Source organism: Nestor notabilis, unplaced genomic scaffold (genome assembly GCF_000696875.1).
Source record: "Nestor notabilis isolate BGI_N333 unplaced genomic scaffold, ASM69687v1 scaffold20905, whole genome shotgun sequence".
NCBI lineage: Eukaryota > Metazoa > Chordata > Aves > Psittaciformes > Psittacidae > Nestor > Nestor notabilis.
Genome location: NW_009930027.1, coordinates 1 through 24,024, shown reverse-complemented (window position 1 = coordinate 24,024; position 24,024 = coordinate 1). Strand labels below are relative to the sequence as shown.

General features: G+C 37.5%; 1 protein-coding gene across 1 annotated transcript; it reads right to left on the bottom strand.

Moving 5' to 3' along the window:
* Positions 1–1,780: 1,780 nt before the first annotated feature.
* On the bottom strand, positions 1,781–22,088 carry CHKA (choline kinase alpha). Its single transcript, XM_010015249.1, has 12 exons — positions 22,025–22,088; positions 19,940–20,067; positions 12,761–12,814; positions 8,522–8,635; positions 7,759–7,892; positions 7,388–7,492; positions 6,963–7,021; positions 5,256–5,343; positions 4,278–4,386; positions 3,720–3,826; positions 3,308–3,389; positions 1,781–2,419 (listed from the first exon to the last, which is right to left on the bottom strand). The coding sequence occupies exons 1-12, from the start codon at positions 22,086–22,088 to the stop codon at positions 2,360–2,362; spliced, it is 1,104 nt and encodes a 367-aa protein (XP_010013551.1). The 3' UTR covers positions 1,781–2,359.
* Positions 22,089–24,024: the final 1,936 nt, after the last annotated feature.

Genomic DNA, 24,024 nt, shown 5'->3' with positions numbered 1-24,024 from the left:
ATCATACCAGGAAGAGTCTAAGCATTGCTCTCCGCTTGTTAGTTTTTACTTACCTGTGTTCCCACTAAGCCTACCACACAGCACCTTTTTTTTTTTTTGGGGGGGGGGGGGGGAGGGAATCCCACCCTCTTTAAAATTAATTTACATTACAAAAGGTACAAGATGCAGCATGCTTTGCTTTCCTTCCAGGCCTTTCCCTCCTCCCACCCTCAGAAATCACAGTAGTAATGCTGGAGTACAAACACAGTTCTGGAACTTGCCTTAAGCAGTGTTGCCAGGGAGACTTACAGCTTAGTTTCCTCTCAGAATTGGTAAACGAGCCATCTCAACTTAAGAAAGGACTTTGCCTCTGATGCAACCTTTTATTAGTTGGTGCTACGGACTCTCATTCCCCTTTTGCTTCTGAGAAGCTTGAAATGCAATGGATGAGGCAGAGGACAGTCAGTCTCCATGGGCTTCTTGAGAACTTGAACTTTCCCTTGGAGTAAGAGGCAGGGCTTCCTACAGGATCAAGACACCATTCTGACCTGTTTGTTTCCACCCCTTCCATCACCACTGCCACTCTCACCAGGTTTACTATGGGCAACAGTATCTGCTAAATGAAGCTTCCAGTAGCCTAGAGAAATTATGTGGTTATTCATACTACAAATACTACACCTGGTGTGACAGTAAAACTCAGTACATGCTCGTAACTTCTGGTTTTAGGGTAGTTAACAGGACAGATAAAGTACTTAAATCTAGTCCTTTTCCCACCTCAAACAATAGACTTCATAAACTGATCTTCAATCTACTTTTCACCACTTGCTTCAACCACCTTTCTTTCTCACACTATTAGCATTCTGTTATACTATAAATGCTACAGTTAAGATTTATATCCTGCATCACTGACCCTACAGCTTAGTCTGTCTTTGAAGATAAGCAAGAAAGCACTTCCAGCATAGATTAAGACCAAAACCAGTATCTGTTTTATCCTGCAGATGTAACAAAGACTTCAGAATATCAACTATGATGGTTTTAAGTGCTTCATATTTATTATAAAGTATTAATAGTGTATGGAAAATTATTCTCTATATTAGAGAATAAAATGACAGCTTTTACAAGTTATGCTATACAGTTCATGAAATGCTGCACGTTTTTTCAGCTGCTTGAAACAGTATCTGCTATACAAGTGGAAAAAAAAAAGGTAGACGTAGAAGTTTATTATTTATAATACAGTGTGTTAAAAAGCACAAACAAATAACATTCAAAATAAACAAGCTCCCAAAAATCTAAAGAAATCTTTAGATGACATGTACACAGATTATACTCAAGTTTCAATATACACATTGTTCCCCCAAGATGCTCCACTTTACTGGATTGCTGGAACATGATGACAATTGAAGGTGCAAGAAAAGCACCACCCAAACCACAAAAGCACTGGATAGGCAGATCAGCAATTTCCTGAAGTGCTCTCCACAGTCTTTGGCTCTACTATTTTTTACAGCCATACACTGTGGCAACACATGAAGAGATGGGCTCCAATCACAAGCATTGTCAATTGCAATCCAGTTATCTGGGGAGTTGCTAGAGCAATTCAAGGCACTCTTCCCAGTGCTGCCAGCCCACAGAACCCCCTGTGCAGGACACAGCATTTTAAGAGACAATCAGGTTGGGCTAAAGCATGTTCTTGAAGGACATGGAATGAACTATTCAACACAAACTCCTCCAGAATGTCCAGTTCAAAGTTCATTCATACTTCACAGGCATACCAGCTTAAGAGAAACATTCATGTATATGTAGGTAACACTTTAAAGCACTCTGCTTCAATGTGTTTAGTTGCTTTATGGTTAAAGTGGTGTAACATATCAGCAGCTTTGAAGATAGTGTTCATGGGGCATGTTGAACCTAATCTCACAGTTAAGATTTTAAGCCTACTTCACAGTTTAACAGTTGTCTCCTTCGCTTTTCCTTCTCATTGAGAGGCAGTGTCTACAATGAATGATCTTTTACAGCTGTTCTAGCTTACAACATAAACCAGAATGCCAACACCCTCCCTAGAAAATGTACTCGCAGTAACACTGTTTGCTCTGATGCATATGGTATTGACACTTAATTGTAAGCTTGTCCCATAATACAAAATACCTTCTAGATCAGAAAAATTTAAAGATATTGCACTGTTGTATTTTACTTTTGCCTCCCAACCTCATTCCAAGTATTTACGAAACTGTAAACAAGTCATTTTATACAGTACTGTACACCTGCATTCCAAGAAACTGGAATTCAGTGACACCTTCGTTAGAGATACAGTAGCCTAAGCACAGTGTAAGTTCTGTCCAGCTGCCCTCTGCAAACAGTAACCAACAGGCCACTCCTCCAACATTCACACCTTCAGCTTCCTCTTCTGCTCAAAGTATGCATCAAATCTGGATAATGCGTATTCCTGGAGAAATAAGAAACATTCAATACTCAATACAGTAAACAGGTAAATGTTTTTATTTGGGAGGGGGAAATATAATGAAGGTATTAACTTTGCTACCTTCCCAATCCATCATCTCAATGCATTAATTAGCTCTCTTCAGGAAGGATAATCTCTCTAGAGGTGTTCTGGCCTCTTAAAATTCCCTCCGATCTTATTTCAACTCTACCACTATAAGCTGCTGCCAGTATGTCAGACAAAAAAAATCAGAAACTAAAAAAGGACAACTTCTGCAACACTTCCTGCAGGACATTCAGAATACCTGAAAGTTGTATCACTTTACCATACACTAAAGCATGTATCAGGAGTTAGACTGATCTGTTTCTCAAGTACAAGAAGCTACCTGGCATTAATATTGTTACATACTGAGCATGAACATGTCTTTACATGTGCACTGACTACACAGTTTCCAAATTCACACTTACTGCATGCCAACTTCCCTCTTGCACAGGATGTCTTACTGCAGAAGAATACTTCACTGCAAGGCATCATCCCACTGCAAGGCCTGACACAAGACTATAATCTCTCTACATAAAAATGGGGAAAATTTCTGAAGCTTTTATGATCCGAAATATTCTTTACGTTAAGGAAATTGCACAAACTAGTAAGAAATTTATCTTTAAAATTTTTACTCCACTTAGAAGTTACTAGTTGCAGTGAGAGGTCTTTTACTTTCTGATAATGTACCACAGGTTAATTAGAATCATAGAATAGTTAGGGTTGGAAAGGACCTTAAGATCATCTAGTTCCAACCCCCCTGCCATGAGCAGAGACACCATGCACTAAACTATGTTTAGTTAATTAGCAGAGGATACATTTTTATTTATATGAAACTGTGATTAAATAACTTACCAGATAACCAAACTCAATGGATGAGATCTTTGCTTGTATAATAGACCACAGACCCCAGAAGAAGTGTGATGCAAGGGCAAACCTGAAAATGCAAGGCTATGTTTATTGAAATACCCAACTAAGTCACAAAACCTTATTTCAATATCCTGCTAGAATAGTATTCCCTAGTTTGGAGATGTCCACATCCTTTTTTCAAATATGACATTACAAAAATGATGCCATTAGCTTCCCCATGGTATTTTGTTTACTCCACTAAGTGTATATCACATACCTAAAGGTTACAAAGGATGGATTTTTCTTCACCACATAAATAGCTTATAACCTCTCTTGGCTGAAGTCTATTGACCCAGAGATATAAAAGAATAGGTAACACAGTGGAAGTTTCAAGATACAATTGTGAAAGACAAGTTACCTGTTAACTTCTATCAGCACTTCTTCTTCTAGTTTGGACTTCTCTTCATTGCTCAGATTTTCAAAGCCATCATGGAATGCACACAGGTAACTGGAAATAAAATGAAGCTGGAAGGCAAGTGAACAGTAACAACTCAGTCTCGAGACATATTTTCTTCTTACAGAAACAGGCAGGCTTTTTAATAAGTTGTCATTTTTTTTTCCCTAAACATCAACAGTGCTGGAGCTATTTTTAAGATTAATAGTGGCTCTACTAATAAGTCATAATATTAGGACAACAGATGACATTTTGCTACTGCCAATTAATTTCACAGCTGCAGTCTGGACTTTTTGTGGTGGATAGCTACATGGCACATAGTAAACATTCTATCCTGAATAGCTATCATGAAGTTTCTACAACTTTTAAAGCAAAGATAGTCAGGATTACACAGTGTTGTATTTAAGGAAGTCAGGGTTGAAAGGTCTTGGAACAGAGTAAGTCACAAAACAGAATTGAAAGAAGTTAAGATTTGAAGATTGCAGACACTAGCATTTTATTAGTTATGTCTTATGTGCCTACCTGTTGCTTCTTTGAAGGATATTTAAGAAAACTAGCTTTGAAGAATGGGTACTTCTCATACGTGTAATCATACATCCATTCACAGAAGTGATTTCCTATGTCAAATCCTCTGAAAAAGAGATAAAAACTGAGTACCTCAATATTTGCATACTAGCAATCTGTTTTAATCAAGCCTAAAAGCACAAGGCTACTTCAAATTTACTGCAGTTTTGCCAAAGAGGGTAGAGAATTGATGACAAGACTACAACTTTTTTGCAGGGTATTAAAATCAATTAGTAAAGATGGGCAATTAAGAATGAAAGCTATGAGCTACAGGAAAATAATAGACTAAAATACCAAATTTTACACCAATGGAGTCAGTTTTGCAGGCAAAAAGGTCATACTCAAAGTATTTAACATATCCCAGTTTTGCATTACTGCAATTCAGGGTTCCATTATGTTCCAGCTACACTAATGTTTAGTGATACAAATGAATCCACACTTAGATCACCCCTAAACACAGGTTCTAGGTGACTGAGGCAAGAACAGAAAGCACTGCATGTAACCATGTAGTGAAAAACCTAGGACTACTCATCATGTGCACAGATGAGAAAGCCATCTGAAAGGGCTGAAGAAAAAAAATGCAAAAGCAAACTTGCCCTACGTACATGTGTACATACAAAATCTACCATTTTTCTTATGCCCTCACTAGCAAGAAACTGACATGCAAGCAAGAAGCCATTTATCCATAAACAAACAAGCCCTCTAGTCTGGGCTATCAAGGAGCTCCAACAGCTTTGACTCTGCTGTATGCCTATACTCAACACCAACAGGACCAGAGTTGTTTTGACTAGTTATAATTTGCTGTCCACCACTAATAGAGCAGAGCACAATTCACTATAATAGACAGATAATAGACAGAATAAACAGCACTTGCTCTCACTGTAGCACGTAAATAGTAATACGCCTTCGTGCTGAATAGAAAATAAAGTGATTTACCGGTAATTATAGCTGCTGTATTCGAAGTCAATGAGCATCAGTTTTTGGTTTTCTGAATCCTCTCTGCCTTCCAGAAGCAAGATATTACCTGAAAATTTTAAGATAATACAGCATATTCAATGAAGTCCCAGGAAAACAGGAGAAAAACAATACTCTGTCTTAAGAAATACTGTCCAGATAATCCCAGCAATCCCTTACATCTGCACAGAAGAACGACAGAAAAAGCCAAGTTGCACTGGCTGTATACCAGCTCACTGAAAGTTGAGATACATACCATAAACCTTGTAAAGCTGAAAGCAAGAAAGTTCTTCTGTGCAGGCAGAGGTAAATTTGTTCTCCTAAGAATCCTGCTTCTTCAGTGTTTAGCTGGCAGTTAACTTGGATGACACTGTCAGCCTTAGTATGCCTTGAATTGTTTCTTTCCACAGCTTGAGATATAAATTATGCAGATCTCTCATACCTGCATAGCACTATCACTGGTCACATTACACTTGGAACAGGAATTGCTTTCCAGCAGCCTGAAAGTCACAGACTGCTTTCAAGAATAGCAGCCACTTTGCTATTCTAGTACATGGTACGACCAGTACCTACAGGAAAAGCTAATCTTTTCCTTTGTAATACGAAGATTGCTTTTTCTGTCTTCCAATTCACTGTCACTTGTTCATAATTCATATGAAAGACATCAAGTTTGTCAAGTGCCAACTAGTAAATAAATTCATAGGAATTTCAATTTCTGCAATAGTTCGTCCTCTCTCCACAGGTACATCTGTTCTTTATGCCACACCCTCAAAGCAATAGAATGAGTACAGTATTTCCTCCCCCCACGCCTTTGCCTTGGAAATTTAGGTTACAAAGCCTGCCCCAGCCCTATCATGCTCTGACTCCTCTAGCACCACGCCTTGCCACATTATCACTGTGACCTCAAACACCACTACCAAGCCAGCTCTTCAGACCTCAGATCAGTGTCTTTTTCCCCTTGTGTAGCCTATCCTCCAGGGCAATCCTCTTTCAGGCTAATTTCTCAGCCTTAGCTAACAAGGCTGAGAACAAAACAGCCCTGCATATGGTCCTCATAGCATTCTTCCAGCTCAGCCCAGCTTACCCCCCGTACAGGTGGCAGGGAGCACAAACACAGCATACCCAATACCTTTAGCCCTGCCTCCTTTTCATCTCTTTAGAGAAAGGACTTAAAAATTGTTATTCCCTCCATGACTCACAGAGAGAACACACTAAAAAGAGGTGGATCAAGTTTTCCTAACACTTCCTACCATACAAGCTGAGAACTACGGAGTCAAACTACTTTAGTCTCCCATTTTCACCATTCATTGTACTTTTTCAGTATCTTCAAGAAGTATATCCTACCCTGATCACGTAATACTGCAGACAGCAATAGGACAAGTACAGTCTTAACAGACTACACACAAGGCTCCCATCATAAACTCACATGTACAAACATAGCATGTGTACATGCTTGGCTTAATCCATTTGTGATACTAGAAGTTCTCTTAATTAGCCTGAAGGGTTGCTGAAGCCAATGGACGTTGCAACTGTTGCACACTAGGAGTGCATACACAGGCTGCTGTCTCCGGTCATCTTACAGGGTAGCACCTCAACAACATTACTAGTCCTCAAAACGCAAACAAATGACCAGAAAGGATTAATAAATAGTGCATCACTTAACAAGGTCATGAAATACTAGCAGCTTACCTTCTTGACAGTCATTATGGCAAAATACAACTGGTGACGAAGTAGCTTCAAGCATAGCTCTGGAAAACAGCAATATAGGATCTTGTAACAAATTACTAAGTTCAGGTTCACTTTTAAGTAAAGAATGGAATTTGCTGCAAGAATTTGAAATGCTGTGCATTTTTAGCAAGACCTTGTTTTCTCAATTAGGAGCCCAAGACCAGGACAACAAAGTTAGACTTCACTGATTAGCAAGTCAGATCAGCAATTTGATCGTATCAACTCATGGTCATATAAAACTCAGGCTGGTTACAGAATCAAAACCAACCCCCAACTTGTAAAGTAAAATGAATATACAGCATTATACTGTATGTGTTTGAAAAAGGATACAAATTCATACTGAAACTTGTCTACCACTATCTTCCAATTTGCACAAATAAGCTTACCTTAGATTTTTCATTTCCTGGGGGAGATTGTAACTGAGGAGTTTGTTCAGTTTTCTAGTTCTGGATTCTCTGGCAAATTTAATCCTCAGCACTTGATTTAGGTATCTGTTAAAAACAGATACAATAGCACATCATTCATGACAATAATTATATTAATCTTCCCATACCAAGATAAAAATCTAGAAAGTCCAAAAAAAAAAAGATACTAAAGAAAATGTTACTCTTCAAGGTAGTTTATGTTTCTCAAGTAACTACGAAACAATTTCTGGGTACAGTGAGAGGTTGTACTCTCAGGCATTCAGGAAAAACGATCTGCTTATCAAAATTAAACAGTTCACTTTTTTTGTACTTTAAAATATTGCATAACTTACTTTTCCATTGTTCCAAAAAGCCACTTAGGTTCTTTATTAAATGGCATTTTCATGCCATGAAATCTAGCCATCTTCTCAGCTATTTCACCAGATATGTCAGGTAAGCTTAGTTCTTCAGTACTTAGTTTCCTGCTCTGTAATAAAATACAGTATTCTTACAATGTAGTTAATGACAAAAGCATGATTAATTACAAACACTAGCATTAGTCTCTATAGAGTATACTATGAAACACTAGGATAGTACTCTAGCAATACACTTTTTTCATCCCAAATGAACTTATAAAATTGCTGTCTTTGGGAAAGCTGAGCCAGCCACCCTAGCTTACTTATGACTTGGTTAATTCTCTTCTAGATTAAGACCTGGGCGATATCACATCTCACACTAAAGATATCTTCGAATCTTTAGATAGATAGACTGGGTATAAATATAAGAATATCAAAAGCATCTGCTCTTGCTGCTGTTAAAGGAAAGTGTTATTCCATAGCTTCCAACGCTATGTTTGGTATCTCACAGGTTTTTTACCTTCATTTATTAGTCCCTGCTACAGCTGAAGAGTTTTTAGATATCTCTCCCTGGCAAGAGCTATAATTGGGTTCTCCAACACCCACTATAACTGTATCAAATTACCACTAGCAATTACTACAGGCTGCCAAGTATTCCATTCCCACATCCCTGCTTTTCTGGGCAGTCCAGAGGCCTTCTTGTCATGATCAATTAAAACAGCTAACAGCAGCCCACTAACTAATCATGAACAGTACTTACAGGAATGAACTCCTCCAGCCGCCCTTGTGGAAAGATTCCGTACAGCTTTGGACCAAGAGCTCTCTCTGCAAGAATGGCAAACATAACACTTTCCAGAACCATGGCTTCTGCCCCCTACAAATAAAACAGTAAATTTTTTAAAAAAACTAAAGCATTAGTTGATGCTTGCACAGAAGTGATCTTAGGTGTGCACAATAGCTAAACTGCTACAAAGTGAGAAATTTTAGCGTTAGCTTTAAAAAACAGACTCAGTATTTTGCTAACCAAGGTTTCTTGACTAATAACAACACACAGTTAGCATGGAAGCAATAGAAATATTCTGCTTTCAATTTTAAAGCCAGGGAGGAAAATCTATTACTTAACAGGTACTGTTGGTGGGCCAGGTCAAAGGAAAGCTATGCAAAACACAGAACACCCTCTCCCTAACCTGTGGGAACTCTGCAAATTCATTTCCTGAAGGAGTTTATCCTACTGAAGCACAGCACAGGAACTGTAAATATTATCCTTGGCTATTTTAACACATATCCTTGGCTATTTTAACACACTTGGGAACACTGCCTCACAAAAGGACATTTTAACTATGCAAGTGAATGAAGTGAACAACTAAACTACCCAAGTTTTCATTTAGAAGAATGACTTAGGATTTGTTTCTGGTTAAGCACCGTTTTTTTTTTGTTTTTTTGTTTTTTTTTAAAAAAGAGAACATAATTTAAACTCCTGCTAAGGAGCAACTGTGTGTGAATAAACATATCTTCCTTTGCTATCTCCAAACATACCTCAAGTTCCAATAACTTTTCTTCAAGGTTTTCCTTACATCAATAAACTCAGTCCATAACAGCCACAAGCAGATAGCTTTTTAATATGAAACTTCAAAAATTAATAGAAATATGAAATATGTCTCAAAAATACAGTTAAAATCATTGAAGTATAGCTTTCTTGATGGTAAGATCTGCTACAAGTAAACACAGAAACCACAGTATAAATCACTACTAGCAATTATGTTAACTGGAATCCAGCTGTACTCAAATCCTAGATGTCTGCTAAGCCTCTGCCTACTTTTGAGCAACTCATCTCAAAGCCTGACTCATGACACTTAAGAATTAAGAGCACAAAGAAAGTTCTCAGATATTTTAGATTACAAAGCCTTCTACATTACTGTAGTCACTGCAGTCTCAGATAGTAAATAACTCTTTCCATACAAGTTCCACTCCTGAGTACACTCCATGCAGCTCTGTTGACAAATTATTTTTATTACTGGCCCACACCTTATTATTGTTGCATCTTCAAGAACTTGTATCATTTCATACTGAAGTGTAGAAAAAAAAAAAGACATGTAATTATGTCCTGAGGCATTAACTCTAATAAAGAGTCTCTAAGAATATCAATTGGGAATTTAAAGCAATCTGCAAATGAATGTGTTGTATCTATGTCCTCCAATGTTTTCCCATCTCAACTCCAAAGCAGAACTAATGCATCAAAGATACATACTTTTAATCATTTCATATGCCCTCACCATATTTGAACTTTTCACTTCAGTTCTGAAGCCCAATGCCAAGAACCAAAAAGCAAATTAGATACAGATTATTGAGTGTCTACTCCTTTATTAGTCACTATTGAATTTGTCTGTGCCTGGTACAACACCAGGTGTTTTAAAAGTCTGGTTACAGCAATCCTGTGGGCTGATCCCATTAAGACATCAGTTCCTTGTTTTTGCATCTTACTGAAAAAAGAACTCATGATACTTGGATAACAACAATTGCTAAAGAAATGTTCTTCATTAAAAAGTCCCTTAATGCATTGGAAATGACAACCAATTAATTTCCAGTTACTCTATGGTGCGCTTATGGTTATTTCTGACATGATTAAAAATTTAGAACCTTCAGATAATCCACAACCACATGATTGCAAGTTTGTAAACTTCTCCGTCAGTGTTAACAAGGCTGGCTGCTTCTCCCCATGAAAGATCTGGTTCAAGGTTTAAAAGTACAGGCAAGTATTACTTAAAAGCAGCAGTATAAGAATATTCAAGTTGGAATTCTCTGACGCTGGACAATTAAAAGACAAAAGTTTAGAGCACCAAAAGAACTTTCTCTAGCAGAATGGTCACTTCAGAACAGGTCCAGTGAGAGCTCTGGAATAATATCATCTATGTATCTCAGGCAAAGACTTCTCCTTCATAACACTTGCTAGACCTTTTACCAAGTCTCCACTTCATACGTTACTGTCAAGTAGAGTTGTAGAAATAAACTACTAAAGGACATTAGAAAATTCTACAGAATACTTCATATGGACACTGAACAAATCTAGGTATCTAACTCTTCAGTTAAATGTTCACCTGATTACTTTTTTAAAGGATCAAGCATCATAACTAAGTAAATCCTCTATCTCAATGCCTTCAAATACTTGGCAATATGCTTATACAGCCAAGACAACAATCTATTGTGTTAAGCTCTAAAGCTCTCAATTTTCATCAAACAGATGTAATCATGAGCACTGGTATTTAAAACAAGCTTCTGGAGAAGATTTGACCACTCACACTTTAAAATGAGTTCTTGAACTTGAATGTTGCATTTCAAACCTAAGAACTATAAATAAACACTCTTTACAAGACTATCCCAATATGCAACTCCCATTCAGGCAAGGAGAAATCAAAAATCTTTCTATACTTCAGCAGGAATTGAAGCTTCTTTATTCTTGCTTTGACAAAAATCTCACCATAAAATATACCATTTTAAGGAAAATTACTCCTATCTATAGCAAAATCAAGGTAAAACAAAGAGAACCTCTACTAAAAGACCTTAAGAGGTGACAGAAGACTACCCCATCTCTAGACACAGTTGACAAACACCAGGCAGCTCAGAACAGGTACAATGCTTCTGGCTAGTGAACCAGAACATTCTGGGATTACCCAGAGGTTTTCTTGTCTCCAAAGGGTGACACTGACTCCTCTGACCAAATCTACCTACAATTTCTACCTAGACTCAAGAAAATTAAATCTACCCTGACAGGAATTTTTGAGTACGCTTATCCAACAGTGAAGTTCCAGTACTTTTCTAGTATTTATTACAAAATTAATACTAGAAAACAACCTACCAGCACAGAATCAGTATTTTCAGGCAACACACACACACAGTTCTGAAGTTCAAAGCTTTGCTTCCTGTACTGCAAAATGCCTAGGAGCTGCTGGCACCAGGGAGAGACTTGTTTGGATTTTTATTTTCTTTTATAACTTTAGGAACTTTCTTTTACTGGATTGGGGCAGGGGAGAAAAAATACCAAGCTACCTCCATTTTTCATCTCTGAAGAAAACTGAGGAATCAGATCAGTACATTTTTCAGTTCAGTCTTTGTTCAACTGATTGGAGCTGTTCCAGTAAACTAAACTAAAAGTTCAACAAAACTTCAAAAGTTGGCATTCAACAAGAATTTTAAACCCAGTTTCAACTCCCTAGGAAAAAAAAAAAATAATGCTTAAACTGCTTCAGATAGCATTCCCAGAAGGCACAAAAATACAAGGGGAAAAAACCAACACTTAACTAAAATGTACTTCTCCCTAATCACTGCCAAAACCATTACAGAGCTGAAAAATGACAGTACATAAGCAAAGAATTTGGCTAACATGCCGCAATGTTATCCCTTACTGGAAAAAAAATATAGCCATGGTAAAAATCTAAGTTATCAAATTCTGTTCAGATGGTTCTATGAAAAATTACACTCAGTTAAACTTTATGCTGCATGAGCAGAAATGGTTCCAAATACAAGTACTTTAAAGTTTGCAGAACAGAGATGACCCATGCACAATGCTAATCAGAAACACTTTCTGCTCTAGAGAAGTTTTCCCTCCCCCAGCTATATATATTTTCTTCAGAAGAGTTCATCTATGTTTTCTAAAATAGGGATTAGGTAAAGCAGAGTACTGATCTTCCTCTACTAAAGAAAGAGCCTAGCATAATAAATAACAGTGCTAACATCAGTGTTCACAATGGTAAGACACCATTTAGGGTAGAATTGAAGGGGTGTTTCTTGTTAATGTGGCATGCTTAAATCTTTCCAAACTATGTACAGACACTCACATCATAATGTTACTTCTATGAGCAAATCTATTTCTTCATTACTATTTACAGTTTCCAGGTACAACCCAGACACCAGGTGGAATAACTACTGGTTTTGAACAAGCAGGATCACCACATTCCTCTATCAACTACAAAATTCCATGAAATAAGCAAATTTAATTACTCACTTGCAAGTCATTTTCCTTCTGAGACTCTACAGACTCTCCTTTATTACAGGACCTCTATGAATGAGAAAAAGCAAACACAATGAGAAGATGAAATTTAACATAATTAACCTGCAACCACCAGAACAAAGGGAGTTGAAGTGCCAGCTACAATTAACTAGATGTCTCAACACTGTCTTGATCTGTGTCAGCTACAGCACTAGTATCCATCTGACCTCTGACCACCACACTATTCCAACAATTCCAAAATCTTTCAAAAGGATGTGCCACTGAGACCAAGCCACTCCTGTAAATGGCCTGAGAGCTGATTTTCAGGTATGTTTTTATTGTTTCCCAGTACTTCAAAACAAGATTTCAATGTATCATAAGCTTAGAGGAACATTTCTAATTAAGAAAATTAAGTCTCTCTGCATGACACCTGGGATGATACTCTTCCTGCATCTAAAGCACTTAAGAGATGCATTACAAAGATTACATAGAAGCCTTAGGACTATTAGAAGGGGCATGTTATGAAGCTTGCAAAGCACTTCCTTTTTTTCCTATTACCCAATTTTCCAAATATCTTTTGACCAGGATTTCCTCATTTACAGTATGCTGTCTAGACCATCTGTACAATGTGCTACTGGCCATGCAAATCCAAGATTTTTCTTCAAATGAATGCCCATGTAAGCTAAGGATGCCTCAGTAAAAACTGCAATATACTGGCAAAACTTTAATGAATTCCATGCATAATGTATTGTGCTAGGACTGTTAACAGTCATTACAAAGCAGTTTCAGAGTATCAAACCATACCCTCAGCAACTGAACCCTCAATGGCACATGCTTTTAATAGAGCTGCACATTTTAAATTCAAGATGTAATAAGCCCCTTGTCCTTTAAAGGGATTGAAGGCAAGGAGAAGAAAAAGCAAATATTTGCTTAGAATTAGTGACAGTTTCTGGCTGCTATTTATGTTGCAATTCCACCGTTGACTGTTTAAACCAGACTAGCTTTAGAGCCCCATAAAGGTAGCCTGCATCTCCACCTTCTGAACAAAACATTTGATTTATAGAACCATGTGCATACCTTTCTGTTCCAAAGCTCTAAGAGGTCCAAAACAAGGGTGGAAATATGAACTTAATGGAATACAGTTAAGCAACACCAGCTGCCTTAAGTACAATACAACAAGCTAATGATTTACACAAGCTATATAGTTACAGTATTTCAGAAGCATAGAAGAAGTATAGTTATGAATCGATGGTCTTTCAGCAAGTACTTCCCATTCCACTAGGATAATAAGTTTAAAACAAGACAATAAGAAAACTACTATTATAGTCCTTTCAAGGAAATTAATAAAGTCAAAACATACTCACTAAAGCTAAATGCGTAACTACTCAATAGTATTAAAGTGATTTACAGAAGGCTTCTCTGAACAAGCATGTGCTACATCAATACCACTCCTGCATCTTACAGATTTTTCTTGAACAGTCAGAAAGTTACTCACCATCCAGGAGTCTTTCCTGATTAATGGTGCTCTCAGAATGGTTCAGTTCATCAGAAGGTAAGCAGATAAGGCTTTCCCCTAGAACCTGAACTGGCATCCACTTTCCAGAAGTCATACTGTATAAAGAGCTAGCCAGTTCTACAAGTCCACCTCAAATTAGTGTTGGAGATCACCTAATGGCATCTACTGTGCCATCAGAAAGAGACAGTTAAGGATGTGTACTGCAGTCTCTTCAGAAAAGGAGACTTCTGTGGCATCCCTTCCTCTTTTCTGTTCCCTCAGCATGGAGCATTAGTGTCCAGAGGAGAATGAAAACAAAGTAGTTTGTAAATAACTTGCAAATATGAATGGGAGCTTGGAGAGGATCAGTCTTCAGAAGTGGCCATGTACTCAGCCCAGAATTAGGAAAGACTTCAGTACATGTGGTCGAGGAGAATTAAGTAAGCAGGATGCAATTTTATTTAACATAAGTTTTAGAGTTTAACTGATATTGAAGTGGTAGGAAGGATTGTTTTCTGGCTGCATGACTACCTATGAAAATGTTAGTTCAAAGTGAAGCATCTCATACCATGAGGTATTTGATCTACATATTTAGTTCATGTTGTTGGCTACACCAACAAAAACCTGAGTTTTTACATAAGACCTAATAACTCACTCCAACTTACTCAAATTCTGGGAGCTATTTACTTCAACAGCAAGAGGAGATCAAAATTACTCAAATATGAGAATTATTTAATAACTGCTGAAGGTTTTAAATCACTCTATATGGAAATATTAACTTAAAATGGCCATGTTCTACATCTTGAAGATTTCTTTAAATGTCTTTTCAGTACTTTTATTGGGGGAAGGTTTATTCTCAAAGCAGATCAAGAAAGCTCACTAGAATTTCAGTAAGGAAGGACAGCTATGTGCACACACAACAGAAGTTGTTATATAGTCTATATATAGTCTATTTTGTGATCATGTAAATTGATTTTAAGGGAGAAAGCTTCAGGTACAAGATGAAAGTCCTAGAACTTGAGACACCACACATTTCCTGATGTGTTATCAGAAGACAAGACTTTTTATACATCTGGAAGTTTGACACAAAATAGAGTTCCTAATGCCCAAAACGTATTGCTTATAGCTGAAAGATGAGCTCCTAATAAAAAATCTCAAGTGATGCTTGGCAGGAGAATTCTGTATAGAGGAGGAACTTTCAATTTTTTTTCCCCAAATAATCCTTAGCTCTGCCCACAAATTTGAATCCTACATTATAACTCCAATTTTCTGAGTTTACTCAGCTTTGGTAGTTTTCAATACTTCAAATACTGAAATACTTCCAAATAGACAAATCCCTAGGAATTTGTATCACAAGGAATTATAACACATTACAAAGAACTGCCTGAGAGGTTAGAGACAACCTACGCAGGAGAAACTTTTCTTACCTCTAGAAGCTGTTGGAAAACATCGATTTGAACTTCAGGGAATGGGAACACAAACAGTTTTAGATTCCGCAATAACTATTTCTGCTTCTAAGAATCTGATGTTGATCACCAATCCCTGCAGACCTGAAGGAACTGACACCAATTTGATGAAGTTCTAGAATCTAGTATGTGAAGAATAACTCACACTTCAAGTCTTCCAAAAGCCACAAAGACGTCTCTAATCCTCTTCATTGCAAGTTATCATTCTCTTATGAGGGAGCAGAGGAAAGGAAGGGGCAGTACTTTGATATTTTGTTATTGCTGTAAACATTCAGATGGACAGACAGTAGCTGGTGCTACTTAAGCCTTCTTTTTAAACAATGAAATCCAGTACTAAAGAAAATGAAAGCTGTAGAGAATGCTCCAACTTCAGAGATCTCATACTATACCGTGAATCGTGTCTGTCACCTGGAAACCAGAGTGCTCTAGGCACGATCGCATGGGCAAGCCTGCAGCAGAGAACACATGCATATACAACTAAAGTGGTACATTACCCCCAGAATACCCTTAACGCCACCCAACACAAATATATCCCCGTAAGAGGTGCTTGGTTTCTGTCAAGCCGTCTGCCAGTGCCAGGGATTTGTAGTTACTCCATGCTACAAACAGACATGGACACCAACAACCACAGAAGACGTTGATAATTACAGAATTACAGTTACACAGCAGTCTGCATTTTATTTAGTTACAAAAAAATAAAAGGCAGCAAGGCAGGTATGGAAGATTAGCCACAGAACTGTGGCAAGCATTTATACTTATTTTGCATCTGCTCACATAGAAATTGAGTGACCAGAGAGGAACATTAGGTTTACTGGTTTGATTTTCCTCATTTATATACAAGATTTTGATTTGGCTGTTGCAAAATAACAGAGCCCCATTCAATCAGAGTTCAAGGTTCTTTTGACATGTGTAAAAGAAAGGGAATTAATCCCCAAGTTACCTTTTGATAGGTGAACCTCAAAAAAATTCATCTTAATTTGAGGGGTTTTATGTTTTGGTGTTGGTTTTTTTCTTTTGCTGATGCTATCTGATGTTGAAATCCTACCAGCATTTCTAAGATGTTGGAAGTTTTGGTTGTTCTGAATTTAAGTAGGAACACTACAATGATCTGCGTATGAAATCCAAACTTAAAAGTCTGGACATTGAAGGGCATATTGTTGGAGACTCTTTTGTTTCGGTTTTTTTAACACTGATATAGCCAACAGTTAAAGACACTTCGTCATGAGGAAGTTTTACTTAGATTTACTTTCAACGTTCCCCTTTAAATTTAACAACTCAGCTGGAGCAAGAGTAAGTGAAGCAGAGTAGGACATTTCCCTTTTTATAAGGTAGAACATATCTGCATTGTGCCTCAAACATTTGAGTTTTAATGTGGTTAGTACTTTAACCTGTCACAAGCACAAATACTTGTCTTAAAAAACAAAATATGTTCTGCTCAAGGATATACTCAAGAGAAGTCCTTGATTTTAAAACACCCATGCCAGTGTGACCATTCATAATAATGGCCAAGCCAACTCAGTTCACATCCCCCCAACACCCCCCAAAACAGTCATGCACACAAAAAAATTGGCTTAAACATATTAGCTATGACAGAGGAAGGCAAAGCCTTCCCTGTGTGGCAGTTTTATCTAACTGGCATGGTTTATATTGGATGAGTTTCATGTACTGACATTTGTGTCTTCCAAGATTCATAATAAGCAAACTGGGGCTATTTTCAAACAGCAGAAAAGGTTCCTTTAAAAGGTGGCTCAAAGAATTATGGTGCCAGTATCATTCGTTCTTAGGTTAGTATTGGCTATCTATTTTTCACTTCTATTCAAAATTTTAACTTCAACTTGCCTTCTGTATGTACCACAATTTGGTGCAGATTGCTACAGATCTGTAGTATTTACAGTAAAAAAATAAGAGCTGGTATTATCGCTGTTTTGTGCTCCAATTTCAACAGAAAGTAAAACGGACAAGAGTTAAAACATGCTACAAAGGCTCAAACGAACAAGCTGTAACTACTAATACCCAGTGGCAGTTACAATTAAGTAATTGAAAATTACATTGCAATTTTCACATAAGGTCTCAAAACTCAACTTATTTAGCCAGTGTCCCTTAATTTCTATAGGGCTTTAAACTTAAGCAACATTACCAAAAAAAAAAAAAAAAAAAATAGCAAGCTACTCCCTCTTAACAGGCTTGACCTAAGATTCTGCTTACGCCACCCAGAAATTAAGAATCTTAAGTGAGGTTTTCAAAATACCCCAATAAAACAGTTTGCTTATATTTTAACTTGCTTTTAAGGTAGAGGGACTGGAAGAGACAAATGTTTGTTGACAAAAATTGTGAACCTCAATGCAATCTGAAAGTTTTACCTTAGGACTTTCTCTGCTTACTTAACCTTTAGAGAACTGCACCAACAAGAGCAGTCATTTCACTGCCACTACGGAAATAAAGGAAGTTAGACATCTCGAAAGATCCTTCAACACCAAGAGTAGAAAGGTTAGAAAGTTATGAACACACTTTCAATTTTCAAACCAAATTAGTTCTGATTTTAGAGCCCCAAATTTTATTTTGATTTCCTCAGTGGATAGGGGCATAGAAAAGGCAAGTTAAAAAACCCAAACTCTCAGAAAAAGAGGGCAACAAGATTCTGGAGTCTTTTCCTTTGAAATACACGGGAAAGGCCACATTTCTTCACAGCTCTTGGGTAGCAGCAGTTCTATCATTGGGGCAGTTTTACAGCCCATGTTCCTACTCAAGCCTTCTACATGCAAGTCAACATTATATTAAAGCCACTAACAATTTTGAAAAAAATTCTTCACATCAACTTTAGTAGTCATTTAGAAAACAGTTTCTCACCAAAATTTTTTTCACTTTGCTTTTTGTTTCTCTAAACGAATGGGAAAACTATTTAAGCTTGAATTAATAAACTTCTACATACTTTTCTTGTTTAATAGTTTAACTTTCCCAACACACATACAGTGGTGTAGCCAAACATTTCATGCTATTTCAAACCACTGAAATTGGTTATTTTTTTGGGTGGTTTTTTTTTTTATTACTTATTTCTGGTGAAGTCTGCTACCATGGGAAAGTTAATACCTCACATAGTATAATAAAAGAACATTTTAAATCCAGTTTAATGATAGTACCCAATGAGATTTTTTAATAGTAAGTTTGGTCAATGCAACAGAAGTGGGAAGGATGGGCTGAAATGTCAGGAACACTCAATCTCCTGCAGATATCAGATCGGTTTTTCAAAGCAGGTGACCAAGTATTGAAAAATATAAAATTAATGCTAATTAATCCAGACCCTCTAAGTCAAATAGAAACTATTGCCAACATTCAAAGGTAATTTTATGAAACTGCAAGTTTTCATAAGGTTAAACACTTATTATTTATTTACAATATAATCAAGTGTCTAGCAGAGATGGGCAAGAATATCTGCTGTACAGTCCTACAGCAACAGCCTGTAAGCTTTAAAAGAGATAACTTTACAAAATGTTCTTGACTTAAAACCTTAAAATTAGAAACAGATTTGCCAACCACTTCTCAAGGTTTGACAAGTTTCTATGCTATCTACATTTTACTAATCAAATGAAAGAAAAGTAACATTAGAAGAGTTCAACAAACATCTGGTTAAGCTTCTATGCCAGCTATGAGGCATATCATACATTTAGGAAAGCATGCTTTGGAATGAGATGGCTGTACGGTATTAATGTCTGTGCTTCATTTTTATTTTAAAACTACAGATCAAATTTTCCAGCAACACAATTACCCATGAGATCTAATAAAATGCTTGAGCACTATACAAGTTTGACAAAGCCTTCAACTTTAATCTCCAAAATTCGTAAGTGCTACCAAGATTAAAATTAAGCAGTTTAGTCTCTTGCAATCTTGCTAGTTATGCCAACATCCTACACACCGTACAGAAGCAATCTTTAATGACTTTTCTGAAACACCACAGTCCAAGCTTAACACCATAAACAAAACATTACTGATCAAACAGACAGCAAATGAGCCTTCAGTTGATACACACCAGTCAGGATCTGTATGGAAAGGAGTGCAAGTTCTAGACAATAACAAACTATAAAGAAAACTGCTTTAAGCTAGCAATCTACCCCACTACAACACATTCCCAAAAGCATAAAGCTGCACACACTTGGTGTGTCACAAATGAAGATCTTCAAAAATATTACGATTAAGCTACAGAAACCCTCCCACTCCCAAAGCACTCCACATACTCACCATCTGCAGGATTGCACCATATAAGCGCAGGAGAACTTTCCGTGGTTCATCTGCAACCGTCTCAACAGTATCAGGTAGTGAGCACAGAAACAGCATGTTGCTGAGGCCACCTCTATCAAGAGAAAGGCAAGTTTATCAGCTAACTTGGATGAACATACACTTTTCATTTTCTACAAACTAAAGGCAAATTAGTTTTCTACAAACTAATCATTCTTTCAATACAATTAGCTGATCTACTCTAATATGTGAAACAATTACCCAACAGTACCAATAACTCATAACACAAGGCCTCAATAAAAAATATTGGTAGCTTCTTGTTTCTTAATGTATAGTTCACCATCAAGACCTATTGATCCAAATTAAAGCCCAAGCTATGAAAAAACTGATATAGGCAACTAAGATACATAGACTTCAGTTAATTATTTTCAGGACTTGAAAAGTGATGCCGCAGTCTTACCAGGTAAAATTGGTTGCAAAACCAACCAAGGCAACAGCAGAACAAGCTTAAAACCATACAGTGAGTATAAACCCCTAAATTTAAATTAAGAGCTGGTATCACGTGGATGGCAGCTACAAAGATTAGCTATGAAGATTTAACCTGAATACCTGTGCTACAGCATTGCTGACTAAAGTCCTATTTATGCTATCATTCTTATGGACTCATTTCCAAATTTTGAAATTTGCAATTAAAGCACTTCAAAGAAATTCCTGAAGTATTTGACAAAACTGAAGTCACCCTCAGAATCTTACCAGGTATGACACAAACTAGGGAGTCCTGTGCTTCAGTCATTCAGGGGTTACACAACCATGCTGGCTTTTCATACAATTACTGTTTTACAACAGTGTTCTCTCAGCAAAAAGTAACAGCTTTTTTCTACAGGTTTATAAAGCTAGATAGATACTAGGTTAGAGAAGCTCACATTTTCATTACTATATTGTCTTTCTGCACCTTACCAATGTGTTCACTAACAAGTTTTCAGATTTCCCTTCTGTAATACGTCTTCCCTACTACTTCTTCCTCTGTTAAAAGGAAGTACCAAAATGTCTCATTTACTTGCAGAACAGAAATGCAAATCAGCTCTACTGAGGGGGAAAAAAAAAAAAACAAACAAACAAAAAAACCAAACCACCAGAAACTTGTCTGTCATGCCAATAAAGACCAAACTTTCAAAACCAGATACAATCCAAACATAGTAACTATTAGTAAAAGCCATAAGTAGCACAGATTTTAAAAGCAAGTAATTTTACTTGTAGCATGATATATAACTCACTGCAGTAACTCTAGAATTTAATAAAATGTACCTGTGTCATGTTGTGATTTCCTTCACAAAGTAATGCAGTTTTTCACAACACCCAAAAGGTTAAGTGTTTAATACAGCCGTGGAGTGAGCTTTGATTCCAGGAATCCATGGAAAATCCAAAATGCTGCACCTAAAAATGTTCTTAGTCCTAGCCTACACACTCCTCTCAACACTTTTTCAAATATTTTTCTGGATTCTCTTACAAAACAGTGGGGAAGTAGTAAAGATTTTCTGGAGGAAAATACCAAGAACGTGTATGTATTTACTGGGAGACAACACAGAAAAGGACTGGCCTACATGTCCAAAGCCAACAATTGAGAAGGAAAAAAGAAAGCTCAGGAAAATAAGGTAAAACACCCATCACACACATGCTCAATAAAGACCGAAGAGAACCAGGTGGCTTGGCAGGCATCCAAGAAAGGATGCTTAGAGACAAGAGATATGAAGTAACTTTGAACCATGAAAGCGAACAGGTAGAAAAAACAGACAGATGGAAAGGATATCAAGCATAAAGCAAAGCCAGACTATTCAGATGCAATCAGAACAACGGTTAGTTATATCAGCTACGTTTCTGGCTTCATTTAAACTGTGGTAGACAATTTTTTCAAAAACCATTTCCTATCTTTTCTAAGCCTCCAATATACACTTTAGTTCTATCTAAGTATCAATATGTTCTAACACATTGAAACCCACTTTACAAAAAATCCTAGGAGAGAGCTCAAAATCCTGTACAATTATGTTATTTAAACACATGCTCAGCCTGCATACAGTGCATGAAAGCCCAGAAACTCTTCTTTTTTTACACCTCTCCAGCCAAACAGGAGTGTCTTACTGAGGCTGAACTCCATTAAACAGAAGTTTCACTACAGTTTCATGCACTGAAGACTTCAAAAGGTACTAATTAAGTAAATCCATGTGGGAGTCTAATAAAAGATATTGTTCTCCTGAAAGGTCAGTAGATTCAGCAGCCTGTTTAAAGGTCAAAAGGGCGTATCTCACTCATAAAGCTAGTAGTTAGTCTACTGCTACAAATTACTTAAAGAGAAGCCCTTACAAAAGGGTCACCTACTTTCAAAGCCTCTGTAGCTTTCCCCAAAGCACAGATGCAGCAGTTAGGTGTGCTTATTATACTTGCATTCTCAACAGATGCAAATCTATTTCTTTGCTCTCAAGCAATAAGGACTAAACCCCTTCATCCTATGATGTCAAGTACCTAACAGCTGCTCATGAACATGATCTGCACTAATGCAGACAAAATGGCAATACTGACAGACACTGGAGAATGCACAGAGCACTTGACTTCCGTGAAACTAGATCAGCAAACCAACATGATGCATTCTACATATATAAAAGTGGCAAGAAGACTTTTTCCAAAGTAAACTCAACTGCCAATTAGCATGGTTTTACACATTCTTAAGTTCCAGCCCACCCTCTATTCCTCCCAATCCAGAAGCCATCAAGCCATTCTGAAGTGGTGTCTCAGAGGAGAAGTTCCAAAAACAAAAAAAAAAAAAAAAAAAAAAAAACAAACCCACAAAAAAAGAAAAAAAAAAAAAGAAAAGAAAAAAACCCAACAGTATCTGTGCTAAACCCTAAGGCTTTAGAAAGTAAGTACTAAAGTCAGCAGTACACAACAATAAGGCTGAAAACAGAATTAATAAAGTCAGATTACAGACATTCTCAGACTAGTTTACTACCTAGGAATGTATCAGCCTTCTAAAAATTCTTCCCCTTCATAAACTTATAATGATCATGTCAAGTGAAAAGAAATTATCTAGAAAGACAATCTGTACTGACTTCTAATTAGTTGCTCATTTTCATTAAGGCTTTTAAAATACATTTAGAAATGAGCACAATGGGTTTTCATTATACTTTGACATGTCACAGCTTTGTCAACAGTTTATGCTCTCACCTAACTGGGGGTAGACTTATTTGTATTTCATGTATCAACAGAAGTAGAAACATTAGGAAGGCAAACTGAGGACTCAAGGAGAGACGTTTACAATCATACCCTTTGAAACCGTATGTGAACTCTACACTTGACCAGGTAGAATGACCAAGCACCAAGATGCTGGACAAGCAGTCAGTAAAAGCACAAGTCTGAGCTAACACTGGTTTGACTATCATACAGGACTATTTAATTCCGCAAAGAAGGCAAAGCTGTCAAACACTACATAAGGCTTCTAGAACATCCCCAATTTACATAGATTTGCTGCCAACGTGCTGAGTCACAAGTACTTGTTACTATATATATATAAAGATGACTCACATCACCGATACACCGCATGTACCTGCCAGCTTCTGAATTTCAGCACCGTCAGGGCCATGCCAAAAAGCACCCAAAAGGCACTTTTATTCTCAGGAGGGGGCTCCGCACTCGGTGCAGCGGTTTTTACCGGCTCCATCACTGTTACAGTAAAGGTCCCTCCCCCGGCTCAGGGCGGAGGCGCTGCCGTCGCGCTGCAGCCCCAGCCACCTTGCACCAAGAACCCCCCCGGGCGGGTGGACGGGTTGTGTTGGGGAGGGTGTGTTTTGACGTAACGAACCCAGAGACCAGGGCTTTTCACCTCCTCCTGGGCGAGACTCCCCGCACTGAGGGGGCGGGTCCAGGTGGCCTCGCCCTGCCGCACCAAGAACGAACGCGGGAGGCGGATGCTTAGCCGCCCCCCACGCGGGAGCCAGTCTGTTCCGCTCCGCCCAGATAAATGAATTTAGGAAGGATTTAAATAAAAAAAAAAGAGAGAAAGGAGACCCTCATCTCCCGCACCTCCTGTCTCAGGAAGC

What these genes read in the sequence shown, in the direction of transcription:
- CHKA (XM_010015249.1), bottom strand. Translation starts at nt 22,088, where the DNA reads ATGGAGTTCAGCCTCAGTAAGACACTCCTGTTTGGCTGGAGAGGTGTA. An exon ending in GGCTGGAGGAGTTCATTCCT is followed by an intron (nt 7,893 to 8,521) that starts GTAAGTACTGTT and finishes ATTTTATTACAG; the next exon opens with AGCAGGAAACTAAGTACTGA. An exon ending in CCATAATGACTGTCAAGAAG is followed by an intron (nt 5,344 to 6,962) that starts GTAAGCTGCTAG and finishes TAAAATTTTCAG; the next exon opens with GTAATATCTTGCTTCTGGAA.